The sequence below is a fragment of the Populus alba genome, chromosome 17 (genome assembly GCF_005239225.2).
Source record: "Populus alba chromosome 17, ASM523922v2, whole genome shotgun sequence".
NCBI classification, from domain to species: domain Eukaryota; kingdom Viridiplantae; phylum Streptophyta; class Magnoliopsida; order Malpighiales; family Salicaceae; genus Populus; species Populus alba.
In genome coordinates this window covers 7,249,635-7,267,133 of record NC_133300.1, presented here as the reverse complement: position 1 = coordinate 7,267,133, position 17,499 = coordinate 7,249,635, and the positions used below count along the sequence as shown (strand labels likewise).

General features: G+C 34.9%; 2 protein-coding genes across 3 annotated transcripts; both read right to left on the bottom strand.

The window, feature by feature from the left end:
• Positions 1-288: 288 nt before the first annotated feature.
• LOC118048765 (metacaspase-1) lies at positions 289-2,762 on the bottom strand. Of its 2 annotated transcripts, XM_035058574.2 has the most exons (6): positions 2,085-2,226; positions 1,860-1,999; positions 1,423-1,753; positions 1,193-1,304; positions 814-1,002; positions 289-446 (listed from the first exon to the last, which is right to left on the bottom strand). In XM_035058574.2, exons 2-6 carry the CDS (start codon positions 1,903-1,905, stop codon positions 384-386), a joined length of 741 nt encoding a protein of 246 aa, XP_034914465.1. In that variant the 5' UTR covers positions 1,906-1,999; positions 2,085-2,226; the 3' UTR covers positions 289-383. The 2 variants fall into 2 exon arrangements, with proteins under 2 accessions (XP_034914465.1, XP_034914463.1); XM_035058572.2 differs by having other exon boundaries at positions 1,860-2,762.
• Positions 2,763-13,305: 10,543 nt separating this feature from the next.
• LOC118048764 (metacaspase-1) lies at positions 13,306-15,796 on the bottom strand. Its single transcript, XM_035058571.2, has 5 exons — positions 15,070-15,796; positions 14,393-14,705; positions 14,187-14,301; positions 13,913-14,095; positions 13,306-13,807 (listed from the first exon to the last, which is right to left on the bottom strand). The coding sequence occupies exons 1-5, from the start codon at positions 15,599-15,601 to the stop codon at positions 13,748-13,750; spliced, it is 1,203 nt and encodes a 400-aa protein (XP_034914462.1). The 5' UTR covers positions 15,602-15,796; the 3' UTR covers positions 13,306-13,747.
• Between the last annotated feature and the right edge of the window lie 1,703 nt (positions 15,797-17,499).

Genomic DNA, 17,499 nt, shown 5'->3' with positions numbered 1-17,499 from the left:
ATATATATATATATATTTATTTATTTATTAAGCGTATGAATTTGCGTACATCTTCGATTAATTTAACAGGTCTTAAAGTTAATGATTAATAAGTCTCCAGTTGCATACATCTCGATTAATTTAACAAGTCTTAAAGTTAATGATTAATAAATCTATAGTGACCATTATATTAGCAATCACATAGCTTGAACTTAAAATTATAAACAAAATAAATTTTTTAGTTTCAAGCTTTTATCAGGAGGTCACCTAATAGATGATTATCCTCTATTATACTTGATCTGAGAGCGCTTTGAACAAAATGATCTTCAGGCTTCGGCCATAAAATATATACATACATGTATGTGTGTCTTTATATATATATATATATATATATCTGTGGCGTATTATTGCAAAATAAGAAATCTGCTATTGACGTCGAACTCCTTTGAAGCAGAAAGTTGAGGCCTCTGCACAAATATTGAATAGTGATATCATTTTAAAATAATCTTTTTAATGACAAATGATAAATTTCAATGTTATACCTGTATGAGAAATTTTTACACGGTAAGCTAAATCAAAAGATTTATAACTAGTATAATTTTAAGGGTTGGTGGAGAGGTAATTTGTATCCCCTTTCTAGATTCATACCTTCTTGAAATGAGCATTTAGCATAATTTATTTATTTTTAGATAGCGATGTAAAGAATACCTCTTATGATTTAAATAGAAAGAAAAGAGGCTATTATTTGCATGTTGTTTCTCGGTGTTTACCATGTTCATGAAAACATTTCTTGTGCAATATGGAGGATAAATATATATAAATAAGACTACTGACCTGTGATAAAATGTTATTTAACATTCCTTTTATGATCCGAGGAAGACATCCTTCTTTGTTAGCCTTTTCAATGTCCTCATAAATGGAGTCTAGCAGTTTACCATATGTTATTGTAGGTTTCTTCTCCACAATTTGTATCAAAACGCTGGTCATGGCACCACCATTTATCGATGACTTTCCAATGCAAGACTGCATATTCATAAATGTCAGGATTGAGCACTGAAACAATTTCTGGAATCTGGATTTCAACTGAAAAATGTTGAATAATCATGTAGATCGTATCTAAGATATTGAAAAATAGAGTAGCTGGGATCAATTCCACCTCAGTATCCATTAACAAGAAAAGACAAAAGTAACGTGAGGTAAAAGAATCTCTTACAGAAGTATCTGCAGCAACTTGTATATCTTCACATGCAGCGAGTGAAATTGCCAGTCCACGATCTGTATGTTTCTCCTCTTCAGATAGACGGGTACTGTTTTCCCATTTTTTCCTGTTTCAATCCACATTTTTTTTTCCAAATTCTATGTCATATTGATGGAGGCACTCATTTGCCTCAGGTATTATTATGTTAACCATTTAAAGTTGTGAAAGATAACTTAGATACTTACTCTTTTCTGTTATACACATATGGCAGATCAAGAACAGTTCCACTATGACAAGCATCCACAATTGCGTTAAGCGTAACACCCTTTTTGAGCGGCCTAACAATGGCAGACTTAATTTCATCATCTGTGATCGTGCCTGCTTCCATAAAATCAACAGGACAGATAGTTTCATCGAACCCATCGCTCTCATCGCCATCCAAATCAAATTGTTTTATGCCGTGTCCGGAGAAGTAGAACACCAAGGAATCACCAGCCATGCAGTCCTCCACGAGCCATTTGAAGGAATTCTGTATATTCTTCTTTGTTGGGAAAAAATCTGGCTCCGGCTCCTCCTCTATTTGAAGTTTGGTTTTCGTTATTGAAGCATATAAATTTCCACAACAAATCATAACCAGAACAAAAAGAAAAGTTAAATAAAAAAAAAAGAGCAGCTACAATACCTGTGAGAACACGAATGTCCTCTTTCGGGAACGTAAAAGTATCCATCAACAAACCTCTGAAACCCTTCACATCAATGATAGTTCCCTTCAGCTTGTGCTTCGAGTTCTTATAAGTCACTCCGATAAGTAGTGCACGCTTCCTGCATGGTCTCAAGCCAGATAAAGATTCGGAGAAAAGCAAAGTGGAGGGTTTACAATTCAATGACTCGTAAGATTTTGAGCTACCAGTGCCACAGCGAGATAACTTAGTCCTTGCTGTTTCCAAGAAACTTCTGAAGGAAATCCGACCTCCATCTTGGCTCTTCGATCGTTCAAATGAGTGGGTTTTAGTTTCAAACTTACAGCTGGGGCACTTAATTGTTGCAGTATTTGGTGGTACTGAGAACCATTGCCTGCATCTATAGCACTGGCTTCTAGTATCCATCATTATCTTCTGATAACTCTGAGTCAGGAGGCTACGTGTGGATAACCTTAATAGGAATTTTCATGACATGAAAGCATAAAGAAGTGGAGGCTCTACCGTATCAATATTCTGGATGTTTTTCACCTATATTTAGGTACACTAATTACAAAACTGTCTACTTATATTGAATTTCTGTCAATTAACAGAGACATATTATCCTGATTGGGGTATAAGAACATTATCAACTTATAAATAATTGGATATAAGAAAGCAGTACTGGATGTGATTTGGCATGTTCAACTGTGTGAGCATAATCACTACTAAGATTTGATACTCCCGATGGAGTATGAAATATATCAGATTGTGAATAGACAAAATCACATAATATGAAAAGCACAGCTTGTTAGATTTTATGAGAGCTCTTAATAGTAGCAGAAACCTGAGAATAATAATAGATTGCAATAAAATTCATGAAACCCAGTCTTTCTTACCATTGTTTTTTTTAGAAAATTGAATTCCTTTCTGAGAAATTAATGTCATATAAGTTGGTCCGAAGAGTCCACTCACTTTATGAATTTTTTACATGCTAGGCTAAGAATCAAAGACTTTTCTTGTCGAGGATGCCAAGAGTCATGCTGGTTATCCTAAACGTATAAAGATAAATATGCTATTTGTCTATGAACACATTCAAACCCAGAAGTCCAATCCCTACAATTCTTATCAGTATGTCTTCCTGTTACCTGATTCATTTCTTTAACATGCCACCTCATAAAGGCGAAGGAACTAGATGCAGTTAACTTTATTCGAGGCCTATGAAAGGTGACTTGAATATTGCTTTATCATGGTTGATTCCTTCTCCACCATAGAAGAAGAGGCAGCCATGTAAACATCTTTTGCCGAAAGATTAATCGTATCAAAAGGGTATTTCTTAACTTATAATCTAAGATCCAAATATATATGCTTTCCATGGCGGAAAGTCAACAACTACATACCAACTGTCCTATTCTGAAGTATCTAGAACAATGATCCGACTTTCAAATTGGTTGAATGTTATGATTACTTTAATTCGGTAGAGGGTTTTTTTTTTTTTTTTTTTTTTTTATTTTTTTTTATTTTTAAATGCAAACGAAAGCTAAAAATAATAACAAATAAAAAATACAAAATAATTTTTTTTATTAGAAAAAGGGTTTAAGATATGAACTTTAAATTTATAGGTTTATTCTCTCTAAAATAGTAATAATGAATTAATTCTACCTTCTTAGAAGGTTTATACAACCTTAAATCACTAGCAGAAGTTGGCTTAAAACCAACGAAATTATCAATGGAATAATTCTGTCGGTAAATTGGGTAATAATTACCGACAGAAACTATTATGTCCGTAATTCGATCGATATATATCGATAGAATACTGCGGTCAATATATACTGATGAAATTACAGATGAAATATTCATAATAAAAAAAAGGCAGTTTGTTGACGTTGAAGTTTTTGCTGGCGATTTTATCGACAGAATCACCGAGGGATTTAAATCGGGATCTCCGTACAGTGACATGATCAATTCACCATCATAATTGCCGAGGGAATCAACTACAGAAGTAGTCTGTTGGTGAATCCATTGTCAAAAGTGAATATATCACCACTCTGCCAACCCTCTCCTCCCCTGTTTCTCATTCTTCTTCCTCATCCCAACTCGCCCCTCACAAACTGTAAACAACAACCCCCAAAAAAAAAAATCTTCCTCTTCTCAACACAAGTCATATTTCCTTAAATTTTGTGGTTACAACATCCATGTTTTGATTTATTGTGGATTTTATCATTTTTTGTAAGTAAATCTATCTTTTTTTATTTTAACATATAAATGTCAATTTTATTATTTTTTTAGTATATGTATTTTGTTAGTGTATGTACATGTTTTATTGTTATTTCTCAAACAAACTTGTAGTATATGAATGTATAATTTTGTACTTGTTATGGTTTGTTTTAGATTTTGTAAAATTGTATTTGTTTGTAAATTGTTGAAACTTTGTTGAATTACCAAATTACATGTGTTGCTATGAAATAATTAATAGCTTGTTCAACAGGTCCATTTTAATTTTTATCAATGCTATTGTGGAGTTGTAATTTCCATAAATTTATATGTATAAATTTATATGGATGTTGATAATTGATAATGAATATTTATGAGAAGTTGTAATTAGTTTGTTGGATAATTTCAAGGTAAACCAATATTTTTGCAAATTTATTTACCTAACATAGTTAATTAATACATGTTGTCATCATAATTTTATAGTGGTTCGATAGAAATCATGGATGATCGTTCATGGATGTATCGAGATTCACCCCAAGGATTGCAAATGATGGATTATTGCAACGGGGTTCAGGGTTTTATTAATTTCACAATATTTATTCCTAGAAATTTTACTAGAGGTGGTATTAAGTGTGCATGAAGGAAGTGTCAAAATAAAAGGTATCTACATCTAGATGTTGTAATGATGCATCTTCTACATAAAGGGTTTATGGAGAATTATCTATATTGGTATGCACACAGAGAACTATTTGTTTGTAATAAGAGCATGAGAGAAAGGGTGGTTGAGTCAACTTCTAGTGCTAGCAATGTGTATAGAGTTGCAAATAACAACAATAATTCTTACTGGAATATGGTTATGGATGCAATGAGAATGAATCAAGGTAATGTCAGTCAATGTCCAATCGTAGAAGAAGAACCTAATGCAAATGCAGCTAGGTTTTTTGATTTATTGTGTTGCTATCCAATTTTTGACCCATGTTTTGATAAATTTTTAGAAAAATAAAAAAATAGAGAAAAACAATGAAAATCCAAAAAATACGTTTTTCTTTGGAATGAGTTCGAATTTTAACGCGTTATATTTTAAAATCACCGATTTTCCTCATTTGAGGCGATGTTGATAAGAAAAATCTAAAAAATAAGAAAAAATCAAAATTTTAAAAAAAAAGGTCGAGGAACCAAGTTTGGAAACCTAACAATATTTTTATCTATAAATACTGGTCTTTAACACAAAAAAAAAAGAGAGGGGGGGCAATTTTGAGAGACTAATATACACACACCACACACACACACACACACACACACACACACACAGCGCCCCCCTCTGGTAATTTTTATCTTCCTCTTCCCCGGCCATCTTCCCCCCTTCTAGCCATTTTTCCTTCTAAAACTAGAGAAAACCAAAGGAGCGGTGCCCCCTCCTCTGGTCATTTTTTATCTTCGTCTCCTCGAGCCATCTCACCTCCCTTTTCCTCTGGTCTTCTCTACCAAAGCAAGCCAGAGCCGACAACCCACCTGGTCATCTTCCCTCGGCCAAACCCGATCATCTTCCCCTTCATTTCCACTTCACCCTCTCCCTTTGCCAAGCTAGCCATCACCGTTCCCCATCTTCAACCTTCCACCCGACAACCCACATAGCAGCCAGCCACACAATGCAGGTCCCCCCTCCATTCGACCTCTAGCATTAGAGGTCAAAACAATAGCCACAACAATGCAGTCAGCAACTAATCCCCTCCACCACTAGCTTGGGAGACGCCGTCCACTACCAGAAACTTGATAAATATAAACGGAAATACCTGTCGCACCCCAAAAAAAATCCATCAGGCGCGTGACATCGGCTGGCGATTTTTCATCGTTTTTTGTGTTTGCTTTGAATTCGTTCGTGGGAGTCGCCACCTAGTAATTCATTGAGGGCTACTAGGAAACCTGATGTACTGGTCTTGTCAGAGATCGCGGGTAAGGGACTGGTTGTGGTTAGGGAAGGTATTAGCACCCCTAACACACCCTACCTGAGGTAAGCTGCTTCGTGTTCTGATGTGATTTGAAAATTTAAAATATTAATTAAATTCTAAGGCTTGAATAAATCAGCTATTAAATCCCTGAATATGTGTAGAAACATGTTCTCACTTTCATGGAAAATACAACTTGATTTTATTTGTCCTTAAGATATTTAACCATATTTAAATTAACAAATAATTATTTTTGTCCTTTTTTACTTTTATAATTCAATAACATAAAAAAAAAAATACAAACACACACAACTTTTTTTTTTTTTTTTTCTTTTCTTTCTTTTCTTTTCTTTTCTTTTCTTTACATCCACATTTACACAAATTACACATTATAAAGAAAACTCAAAATCAAACAAATATTACATTGAAAATTACAAAACAATCTAAAACTATTCAGAACAGTGGCAAACGGACTTCTGGAATTGCCGGAACAGTTTTCAGCAGGGTTTCTAGCGCTGGAACAGTGTCGGCGCGTGGTCCTCACGCGCCGCCGCCACCAGAAAAATCCAACAGCAGGTGGTCTGGGTCGCCTTCTTCCCCTCTTCCTTTCCTGGCCGGCGGTGAGGACCACCGTTACCTGCAATTACAGAAAAAAAATGCACAACACAGTTGATTTTATTTTGTTTTCTCCTTCTCCGATCTGCTCCTTCTTCTTCTTCGGTCGGCTTCTCCTCTGCCTCGTCCCTTCTCTGTTATGGGAGGGAGCTGTTAAGTTGTAGATCCGGCAGTGGCCGGCTTCGTTCGTCGGGTGGAGAAGCTAGGAGAGGTGGCGGCTGTGCTGCTGCTGGTGGCCGATCTATGCAAGGGGGCGGCTCTGTGGAGCTGCTTCTCTGTTGCTGTTGGTAGCCGGCCGAGGGAGTGTGGGCGGCGCTACTGCTGAGGGGATCGAGTCTGTGGAGGCGTTGATGATCGCGGGTCTGCGGGGAGAAGCAGTTGCTGGGATGGGTTGGCCCGAAGGGGGTCTTGGCCGGGGCTGAGACGAAGAAAGAGCTGCAGTGATGCCGGTGGAGAGGCAGAGGTGGAAGGGGTTGGTTCAGTGTTGAAAGAGAGGGGACTGTCGGTTTGTTGCCGGCTGAGAAAAAAAATCAAAGGCCAGGGGTGGCTTTGTTTCTCTGGTTTCGGCTGGAGAAGGAGTGGTTGCTTTGCTGCTGAGGGGAAGAAGAAATTCAAACCGGCTGTGGGCTGCTGTTTGGCCGGTTGCAGGAGGAAAAAAAAAATCAAAAGGTGGGAGGCTGTCTTGGCTTCAACAGAAGAGGCCTAGGGAGAAAAAATTAAAACCAACCAGGGGAGGGGGCGGCTGAGAAGGTCTGTTTGGGGGAAAAAAAAATCAACGTGGAGGCCGGCGGCTGGTTTTTGAAGGATGAGTCGCCGAAGGAGAAGAAAAGGAGAAACAGCCGAGATGGGGATGAGAAATGGTGGGGGTCCTTGGCTCTCTGGTTCTGCGAGAGGAAAATCCAAGGACCCCGGGGAACAAAAATTCAAAACCAGTAGGGGAGGCGCCGCCGGCTGGTTTTTTTTGAGTGGGGAGAAGGAATGGGGTTTAGGTTAGGGTTTTTTGTGTTTTTTTCTGAATGTGTCAAAAATGCCCCCCTTATTGTAAGTGTTGGAAACCAGTATTTATAGGCAAAAAATATTGCCAAGTTTTCAAAATTGGTCCCTTAACTTTCTTTTTTTGTAAAATTTGATTTTTCTTGTTTTTTTTGTATTTTTTGAAAACGAGCAATATCAACGTCGACTCGATGAGGAAAATCAATGATTTTAAAAACGACGCGTGAAAAGTCGAACGCGTTTGAAAATCCTTTGAAAAATTAAATTCTTTTTAGACGACGTTGAAAATGCTAAAATGACGAAAATATATTAAAAAACATATTTTTTGGATTTTCTTTGTTTTTCTCTATTTTTGGATTTTTTGAAAATATATAAAAAACATGGGTCAAAAATTGGGTAGCAACAATACCAAGGGAATTACAGTGGGAAAAAAATATTAAAACAAAGCAAACAAAAAATGATGACGTGTCATTTTTACCGACGAACTAAATTCCGTCAGTAAATCCATTGGTAAACTGTGAACACTGTTCATCATGTCAATTACAAAGGGAATTACTAACGGAATTTTCCATCGGTATTTATAGAGAGCTCCATAACTGTTCACTTTTCAATTGCATTGTTATTTGTTGTTCTTTACAGACAAAATCACCAACATATTGAAAATTCATCGGTGTTATTTGGCGATTTTCTGAAAAAATCCAATTGATTTAAAATTTTCATTTAAATATTACAAATGGAATTACCGACGGATTGAAAAATCGTCGGTAATTTTTGGCGATTTCTGAAAAAATTTTACGAAATTAAAAATTTAAATTAAATATTACCGATGGAATTATTAAAAAATATTAATATTCAATTATCCGTCGGTAAATCTGTCGCTAACGTGCCCCAATAAAAAACTTGAATCCGCTTATTTCACAAGAGACAAACTCATTTCTTCTTTTCTTCTACTTCTACTTCTTCTTCTTCTTCTTCACTATATGTAAAAAAACATCAATATCTATTTCATTCTCTTCTTTTCTCTCCTCATCTCCTTCTCTTTTCCTCCATGCTCGGGTATGTCTTCTTCTTCTTTCTTCTTTTATCCTCTTAGTTTTTTTTTTTTAATTAATATGCTTTACGAAATTTTCTCTCTCTCCTTGCTTCACTTGCAAGTACATTAAGGTAAGATTTTTCTTTTGTTTTTTTTTTTGCTTTTTTCATGATTTTTTTCACTATATTTTATTTTATTTTTAATTGTTTTTATTCTTAATAATTGTATAAATGTTGTTGTGAGATTTTTTTTTTCATATGAGATCAATTTTTAGTTGATTTATTTATAGGATTTTTAAAGTTTTAGCAATTGCAACATCATTTTTTTCATATGAATTTTTTTAGGTGAATTAATTTTTTTGCTTTATTTATTTGTTGCAAATTCGTTTGAGTTGATTTTCTTATTCTTTTTTCCAAGCATTTTGAGTATATATTATACAATGTTGATTTATGTTAATTTAATTATTTTATAATTTTATAAAATGAATTTTTTTAAAAATGTTTTTTAAATATTTACCAATGAATTTACCAACGGAAATAATTCGTCGGTATATCTATCAGTAATAAAAAAATATTATTACTGACGTGTTTGTTTCGTCAGGAAATCCGTCGGTAATAATATTTTTTTTATTACCAACGAATTTACTGACGGACAAAAAATTACCGACGGAAGATTCACGAATGGAGAATTTCCGTCGGTAAATTAATTACCGATGAAATATGTGTCTTACACCGACGAAAAAATTCCGTTGGTAAAACTGTTAAATTTTGTAGTGGTCCTCACCTTCCTAGCAGGAGTCCCCTTTCACAGGCTCCTACCACCGTAGAACCCAGTGGCAGCCAAACAGTAGCCAGCAACCTCTTCATATCCTTCAACCAACCTCACCAACCGGACAGCCATGCCCATCTCCACTGCAACTTCAGCTGCCACGGATGACAGCCACCAGATCTGAAGAAGGAGAAGACCGAGAACAAACCTACCATCTAAAAAAGAAGGAGAAAATGGCAAACTGAGAGAAAATAGAAATGAAACAGATCTAAATAAGGATTTAAATTGACTGGCTTGTGTGTTTTTCTTCTTGTGTAGGTGACGATGGGTGTCATCGCCGGTGAGGAAAGGAAGAGGAGAAGAAGGCGCTCCACATCCCCCCTACTACCTGGATTTTACTGCGCCTATGCGCCACCAACAACGGTGGCGCGTGGGAAAGACACGCCGCCATTGTTCCCACACCTGGAAACCTTCCTTAATACTGTTCCGGCCTGCAGAAGGCCTTCCCTGTAATTTCAGATTGCTTTGGGCTATTTTTGTAATTTTAAAATTGTTTAATGTTTTTTTTTTGTTTAGTTTTGATTTTTTATAATTTGTAGTGTCGATGTAACAAAAAAGAAAAGTATAGTGAAAGTGAATGTGTGGTTTGTATTTTGTTTATGAATGCTTTTTTTTTTATGATAAAATTACAAGAATAAAGAAAAATTTAATATTTTGATTTGCTCACGGTTAAGAATTATGAACTTACACATAAGTCGTATTTCTAATATCCGATGAAAACATAAAATTTTTAAAACTTCTTTAACACATCAAAGCCACGAAGCAGCTTATCTCAGGTAGGGTGCGTTAGGGGTGATAATACCTTCCCTAACTACAACCAGTCCCTTACCCATGAATCTCTGACAAGATCAGTACATTCGGGTTTCCTAGTAACCCTTAATTAAATACTAGGTGGTGACTCCCAATCAAGCAAACATAACAAAAAAATTGCTAAGCCAATGTTGCACAGGTGACATGCGACATATTGAAAGATTCTAACGAACCATTATCATGAGATTGCTGCACGAATCATAGTAAATTATCAGTCGTAGCATAGGTGTTCACCATCAAGTCAGATCACGGGTTGAGTGAGGCAGGTATTGACAAAATTATCGAATGGGTGAGAAGCATTTTACCTGAAGGGAACATAGGCTGAAAGAGAACTTCTATGCTGCAAAGTCCATGATGAAACCCCTCGGTTTAGGATACTAGGAAATTAACATGTGCCCTAACTTCTGCATGCTATACTACCTTGAAAATGCTAAGCTGACCGAGTGTATGACATGTGGGCATTCCCGTTACAAACCCAAAATTGGTAGGGGAAAGTTTTTTGTGGCATATAAAAAACATAGATACTTCCCAATCACAACTACACTATAGAGGTTGCTCATGTTACCAAGGATTGTTGAGCACATGACATGGCACCAATCACATGATGTGGTTGATGGAGTGATGGTGCATCCTTTTGATGGCGAAGCATGGAAACACTTTAACAGCGTGCATTCTCACTTTTCTGCTGAATCAAGAAACATGCATCTTTGGTTGTATAGACAGATTCAACCCATTCGGGTTATTTGCTGCTCCTTATTCTTGTTGGCCAGTCATACTCATGGTTTATCGCTTGCCATCGGTGATGTGTATGAGGTTGAAGCTCATGTTTTTATCTACTGTCATACCCGGTCCGAGCAGTCCGGGTCGGAATATTGATGTTTGTCTTCGACCGTTGATTGATGAGTTACGGTTGTGGTCCTCCGAAGCTTTGATTTATGATATATTGAGAAAACAATATGGTCTACATTTACATATCCCACAACTAAAGGATTACCCTATTGTTTGTTAAATATGATACCATATTTTGTAGTACCCCTAAAATATATGAAGATCCACTTTACTATATCCCAATGTTATCATCCTGGATTTGAGCTCACCACACTAACTGCATGTGCCAGATCTAGTTTTGTATAAACTATAGCATACATTAAACACCCCATTGCACTAACATAAGGGACTTCTAACATATTTTTCACTTTATCATCTCTCTTCAAGCACTATGCAATAGAAAATTTGAAATGATTCATTAAAGGTGTACTTATAAGTTTTACATTATCCATGCTGAATCTTTCCAACATTTTCTCAACATAGTTACATTGAGATAACCATAAACTCTAATCTTTAGATAAAAAAATATGAATAAACTAATTTTAGAATTAATCATTTGGTTTAGTCTTCAACCATATGCATCTCATGTATTTATTCTTTTATTTTGTATAAAGTCAGACACAAATATTTGAGAAATTATTTTTTATTTTTTTTTATTTAAGACTTCTTTACATATCATCAAGAGTTTTTATATAAAGAGATCGCCATAAAACTTTCCCTCCTTCATTCAATTTAGTTGTTAATTTTGAAAAAAGAGGTAGAACATTTGTTAATTTTAGTTTGAAATTCAATCTCTAAAGTTTTAATTTCTTTGAAAGATTAAAATTAAATTTTATTTTGTCAAATCAACCATAAACTAAGTGTTAGATTTTTTTCTCTCAATATCCTAATAGCCCCTTATCAAGAAAGCCAAAGGGAGGTTAACTATATAAATTACAAATAATAATAATAATAATAATAATAAGAGGACTTTGAGATGTAAGATTAATGTGAGGATTAATCAAAGATAAAAGTAATTGTCAAGGTTAGATGATCCACTAATAGTATTAAAAATAAGTATAGTATAAACTCTTTTTATTAATCAACTGGAAACCATAAACAAAAGAGGTTTCAATCGGATGATTTATCTTTAATTGATTATTATAAATTTTTATTTAATAGTTCATTATAAATTTTTAACATGATCATATTAATTATCTTATTCTAGTAACATCATACTTTTAAATATTGTCAGAAATTCATGATGTTAATTTATATTAACAACAAATTAAGTTTTTTTTGTAGTACAAATATAGGTTATATCATACAATTGACTATGATTCAAAAGAACCAAACTCTGTGGTGTATGTAAATTTTGGTTGCATCACTATAATAGCCGCTATGTTGTAGGGGAAGCCCCTATGTTGCCACCTGAATTTTTGTCTGAAAAAAGGATAGAGGCTTGCTAGTAAGCTGGCGTTCACAAGACCAAGTCTTGAAGCATCCTTCCATAAGAGGCTTTCCAAGTCACATGGGGTAGAATTCAACATTGGACAGTATCTGTGGCGGTGTCCTAGTGCTATGTTGGTAATTTTTCGGTGAACAGTGGATCCACTGTTGGTTTGCTTGCGCTAAGTGGGGTTTCGGAATGGAGATAGAAAACAAGGGTGAAAGATATGAAGTGGAGAAACTTGCGAGGGAGTCAATGGAGGGAGCGAAGGGAAAAGATATTAAAAGGAAGGCAATATAATGGAAAACCTATTTTTAAAGATTAAATTTTATTTGAAATTGAATTTTTAACACTCAATATGATTCTAAAATAATATTTTATTAAAACCACATAATTAAATTTAATTGAGAAGGTTCTAAATATGTTGTATATATTTAATGACTTATTGGCCTATTCCTTAATTTTTCATGCTCTACATACTTTAAAAAAAAACTATTAACCCATTTTATAATATGGTTAATAAATTAATTATCGATTGCCGTTTTATTTTATTACATTTATTTACTACATTTACTTTAGAAATGAATAGCTTTGTCTCCAATTTATAGGTATTAATGTTCACCTTATCATTTTAGACAAAAACAATTATAGAAATACAATTGAACTTAAATTAGAATGGCGATCATATACCCACCTATATATATATATATATATATATAGTGGGTATATAAAGATCGATAAACATTAGAAACACATAAGACGAAAACTAATTTGCTTAAATAGCATTTGACATGGAATTATTAGTGTTTAAGTAAGAAATTAAGGAAAACATTTTCAAACTCTACCAGAACATTGCAGGAAAGACAAATACAAGTTGATGTAGAACAAAAGGTTCACTTTGGGATGTTGGGGACTCATCTCTTATTCTCTTGTCACAACAAACAAATCAGGAAAGATATTCGCTGCTCGCCGAAAGTTTGATGAACAGAAATTTCTCCTCTCAGCTCGATCAAGAAGGTTGAAGACATTTATATCCGCTTGCTTATTTTGAGAGAATTAAACTGGACGTCCAAAATGGTTTTCGTATGAGCTTCGATTTGGCATTGAAGTTGTTATTGGAGACTCGCAGGTGCCGAAAACTTTTCTTCTTTTCTTGCTCTCACGATCCAATTACTCAATTTTTAAAGTAATTTATCATTACAAGATAAAATGTCTCTTGTAAACATCGAATGGTTGGGAAGATGAAATTTGAGGACTCTGCACACATCAGGCATAACCATGAGAAAGTAATACATGAAAATATGAACTAGTTTTCCATCAAATTCTATGCACACAAATATTAACTCCATATTAGAGGCTGACCTGCGATAACAGGTCCTTGAATATTTTTCTCAAGAATTTTGCAGGAAGGCATCCACTTTCGTTAAATTTGCGCAACTCTTCATGCATCAAGTCAAGTAGGTCACCATATGTTAATCCAGGATGTTTCTTCAGAATGTATATTAAAAGGTAGGTCAGAGCACCATTCATTGTCTTTGTGAATGCCTGAAAATTTATGTATACAGAGAAGTGAGCTAATTCAAATATTTACTCTAGAGCCAGATAAATAATCACATTAATCAACTGCGAATCTTACAGAGGTATCGGCAGCATTTTCATGATCCAGACAAGCACTGACTGAAATTGCCAATCCACCATCCGTGTGTTTCCTTGCATTACCAGATGGAGGGCTGTTATCTTCCCATTTGTTTCTGTTGCAAGTAAGAATTTTTAATATTCAGTAAACGACAAGAAGTCCTAGAAAGTAAAACTGTGTCATGTGGCACAATGGTTGAAACTTACTGTTCCGTATTGTAGACATGTTCAAGATCAAGGATAGTTCCACTGTGACAAGCATCGACAATTGCATGAAGAGTAACATCCTTTTTCAGCGGCCAGACTATGAGGGAATTAATTTCATTGTCTCGTATCATACCTTCTTTCATGAAATCAACCGGGCAAATAGTTTCATCAAACCCATCTCGCTCATCGCGTTCAAAATCTGGTTGACGTAAGCCATGACCGGAGAAGTAGAACACGAGGGAGTCACCTGCCTGGCAGTCCTCCACGAGCCATTCCATGGATTTCAGTATCTTTTTCTTTGTTGTATCCTGTTCTGCAGTTCACATTGCAAAATAATAGCTATTTTGTCACGTTCAAACAGGCCTAGAATTTAAATTTCTAAATTATAAAGGGCCGCAGTCTAGTTAATATCAAAACAAAAGAATTAGTTCTTTCCTTTCTCTCATTCCTATAAAGAAAGTACAATTATAGAAGGAATATATTCGGATAACAATTGGAAATTTTATAATATGAATTTTATAACATGAAGTCTATAATATTCACAGGAAGGAATGTTGTCAGCAGAGAAAAAGGAGAAAAAGAATAGCTCAGAAATCAAGAGAATGAACAATGATCTTAAGAACATGGAAACAACAAGCATGCCTTACATACAGCCATATTAATCTACATAAAAATACCTGTAAGAACCCGAATGTTCTCCTCCTTGAAACCAAAACTGTTGATCAAAAATCCTCCCATGCTCTTCACATCATTGATAGTCCCCTTAAGCATGTGCTTCCTTTTGTAAGTCACTCCGATTAGCAGTGCTCGCTTCCTTGCTGCCCTTGTCCCCGATGATGACCGCGAAATTTCCAAAGGGAAGGGCATCTTCTTCAACGACTCTGTCTTTTTGCTACTACTCAAGAGATCAGGATCTGATATGTTTTTCTTTGCCTTTCCATCTTTGCTACGTGATCGTTCACAGGTTGGAACTGGATTCATCATATTGCAAATTGGGCACTTTACTCCAGTGGAATTTAGTGTCAATAATGATAATCGTTGCCTACATTTGCAGCACACAACACCTCTAGCTTCCATCATAATCTGGTATCTATTGTTATCCATAGAAGCAGTATATATAATATATATGAAGGATTCCTTCGCAGCCGAGAAAGAAAGGCTTAACAAAAAACTTTGTTGAGAGCTGAATATATAGCAGGCGCAATGCATAATTTAAATGCCATGTTAAGTTACATGCACAAGAATTTTAGAATGTCGGCTCTTGAGGGATAGAAGAATTTTAATTTTTCTCTCTTCTTTTGATTTTCAGTAAACTCTGAGTCTACTCGTAATTCAGGTGCGCTCAATGTATAGAGTTATCTGAATTGTAAAATTAACTCACAAGATGATTGGAGGATGTATTTTTTAGTAACTCTGTAAACGTTAATGGACTCCAACTGCCATAAAAGACTGAAATCAGAACCGACCACCTTTTCAAGATCAATCTTGATGTCACCCTCATTTTGGAGAATATTAAAAAGTAAAAGAATCTAATTTAATCTATGTTGTTAGTGCTTGTCCAGGCCAATTGTACTTGCCTTTCCGAAGGGGGAGAGAGAGAGAGAGAGAGAGAGAGAGTTGAGTGAGAATATTTTTTTCTTAAGAGTCATGCTATCATGGGATAAGTCTTTCATACATCGAACTTTATCAAGTCATCATGTAGTTGGATCTTTGCAAGCTATTTTTGTTTTTGGTAATGGTCGAAAGGATCTTAGCAAGCTATGCCAGTGTATTCATGAGAAAATTTCTTTATATCCACCAATTTAATTCCAAAATAATAATATCAAAAGCAAAATCACTTACAATTTGAGCCAAAATCGATGGCTTACGTTGTTATCTAAAGCAAGAAAAAAGTAACCTAACAAAATCAAGAAAGTAGTGATGTTTGTGAACCAATTTGATCTGATTGAAGAGTCGTAATCAATTACTAAAATTGGATTCACTCTATCCAAACATTTTAATTTACTCTAGGCACATAACTTCTTTCGTAAATTCTTTCATGTTGATCAAAGTCTATTTATTGTAAGGCGCGTCTGCCAAACATCGCAAAAACTCACATATTTACAAAGATTCGATCTATTTTCTAAACCCTTCACTTTCCATAAATGAGACTAAACAACTTATTATTGATTGAGGGCTTACATACATTACCAGAAATTCGCTTAATAGCAACGTATATACCAACATAATATTTCTGTCAGTAATTTGAGGTCAAAATTACTGACGGAACTTTTTCCATCCGTAATTCAGTCGGTAACTACCGACGAACACTTTCCGTTGGTAGTTACCGACTGAATTACATAGAGAAAGTTCAGAATTACAAAAAAAAGGCGGTTTGCTGATGTGGAGGTTTTTGCGAGTGATTTTTACCGACGGATTCAAAATGGTAGCTTCGTACAGTGATGTGACCGGTTCACCGTTTAAAATGTCAACGGTATCACCGAGGGATTTGAAATGGAAAATCCGTATAGTGATGTGTTGATTTTTCCATCAGAATAGCAAACATACTCACCGACGAATTATTCCGTCAGTGAAACCGTCGGAAAAAGTTAATATATGCCCTCTCTCCCTCTCCTCTCCTCCCCTATTTCTCCTTCTTCTTTCTAATCCCAACTCTCCCCATCTACAAACAACCAACCCCCCTCCCCCCAAACAAAAATCTCCCTCATCTCAGCATAACAAGTTATATTTCTTGAAGTTTTGTGGTCACAACATCCGTGTTCTGATTTATCGACGGATTTTATCAATTTTTGTAAGTAATTCTATCTTTTTAAATTTTAACATTTAAATGTCAATTTTTTTTTTTAGTATATTTATTTTGTTAGTAGATTTACATGTTTTGTTGTTATTTCTGAAACAAACTTGTAGTATATGAATGTATAATTTTATACCTGTTATGGTTTGTTTTAGATTTTGTAAGATTGTATTTGTTTGTAAATTGTTAAAACGTTATGGAATTACTAAATTACATATGCTATTTTGAAATAATTAATAGCTTGCTTAATGGGTTTGTTTTAAGTTTTATCAATGGTATTGCAGAGTGGTAATTTTTGTAAATTTATATATAA

What these genes read in the sequence shown, in the direction of transcription:
- LOC118048765 (XM_035058572.2), bottom strand. Translation starts at nt 2,286, where the DNA reads ATGATGGATACTAGAAGCCAGTGCTATAGATGCAGGCAATGGTTCTCA. An exon ending in TATGTGTATAACAGAAAAGA is followed by an intron (nt 1,305 to 1,422) that starts GTAAGTATCTAA and finishes GGATTGAAACAG; the next exon opens with GAAAAAATGGGAAAACAGTA. An exon ending in AAGTTGCTGCAGATACTTCT is followed by an intron (nt 1,003 to 1,192) that starts GTAAGAGATTCT and finishes ATGAATATGCAG; the next exon opens with TCTTGCATTGGAAAGTCATC.
- LOC118048764 (XM_035058571.2), bottom strand. Translation starts at nt 15,601, where the DNA reads ATGCATTGCGCCTGCTATATATTCAGCTCTCAACAAAGTTTTTTGTTA. An exon ending in CATGTCTACAATACGGAACA is followed by an intron (nt 14,302 to 14,392) that starts GTAAGTTTCAAC and finishes TACTTGCAACAG; the next exon opens with AAACAAATGGGAAGATAACA. An exon ending in TCAAGGACCTGTTATCGCAG is followed by an intron (nt 13,808 to 13,912) that starts GTCAGCCTCTAA and finishes TGATGTGTGCAG; the next exon opens with AGTCCTCAAATTTCATCTTC.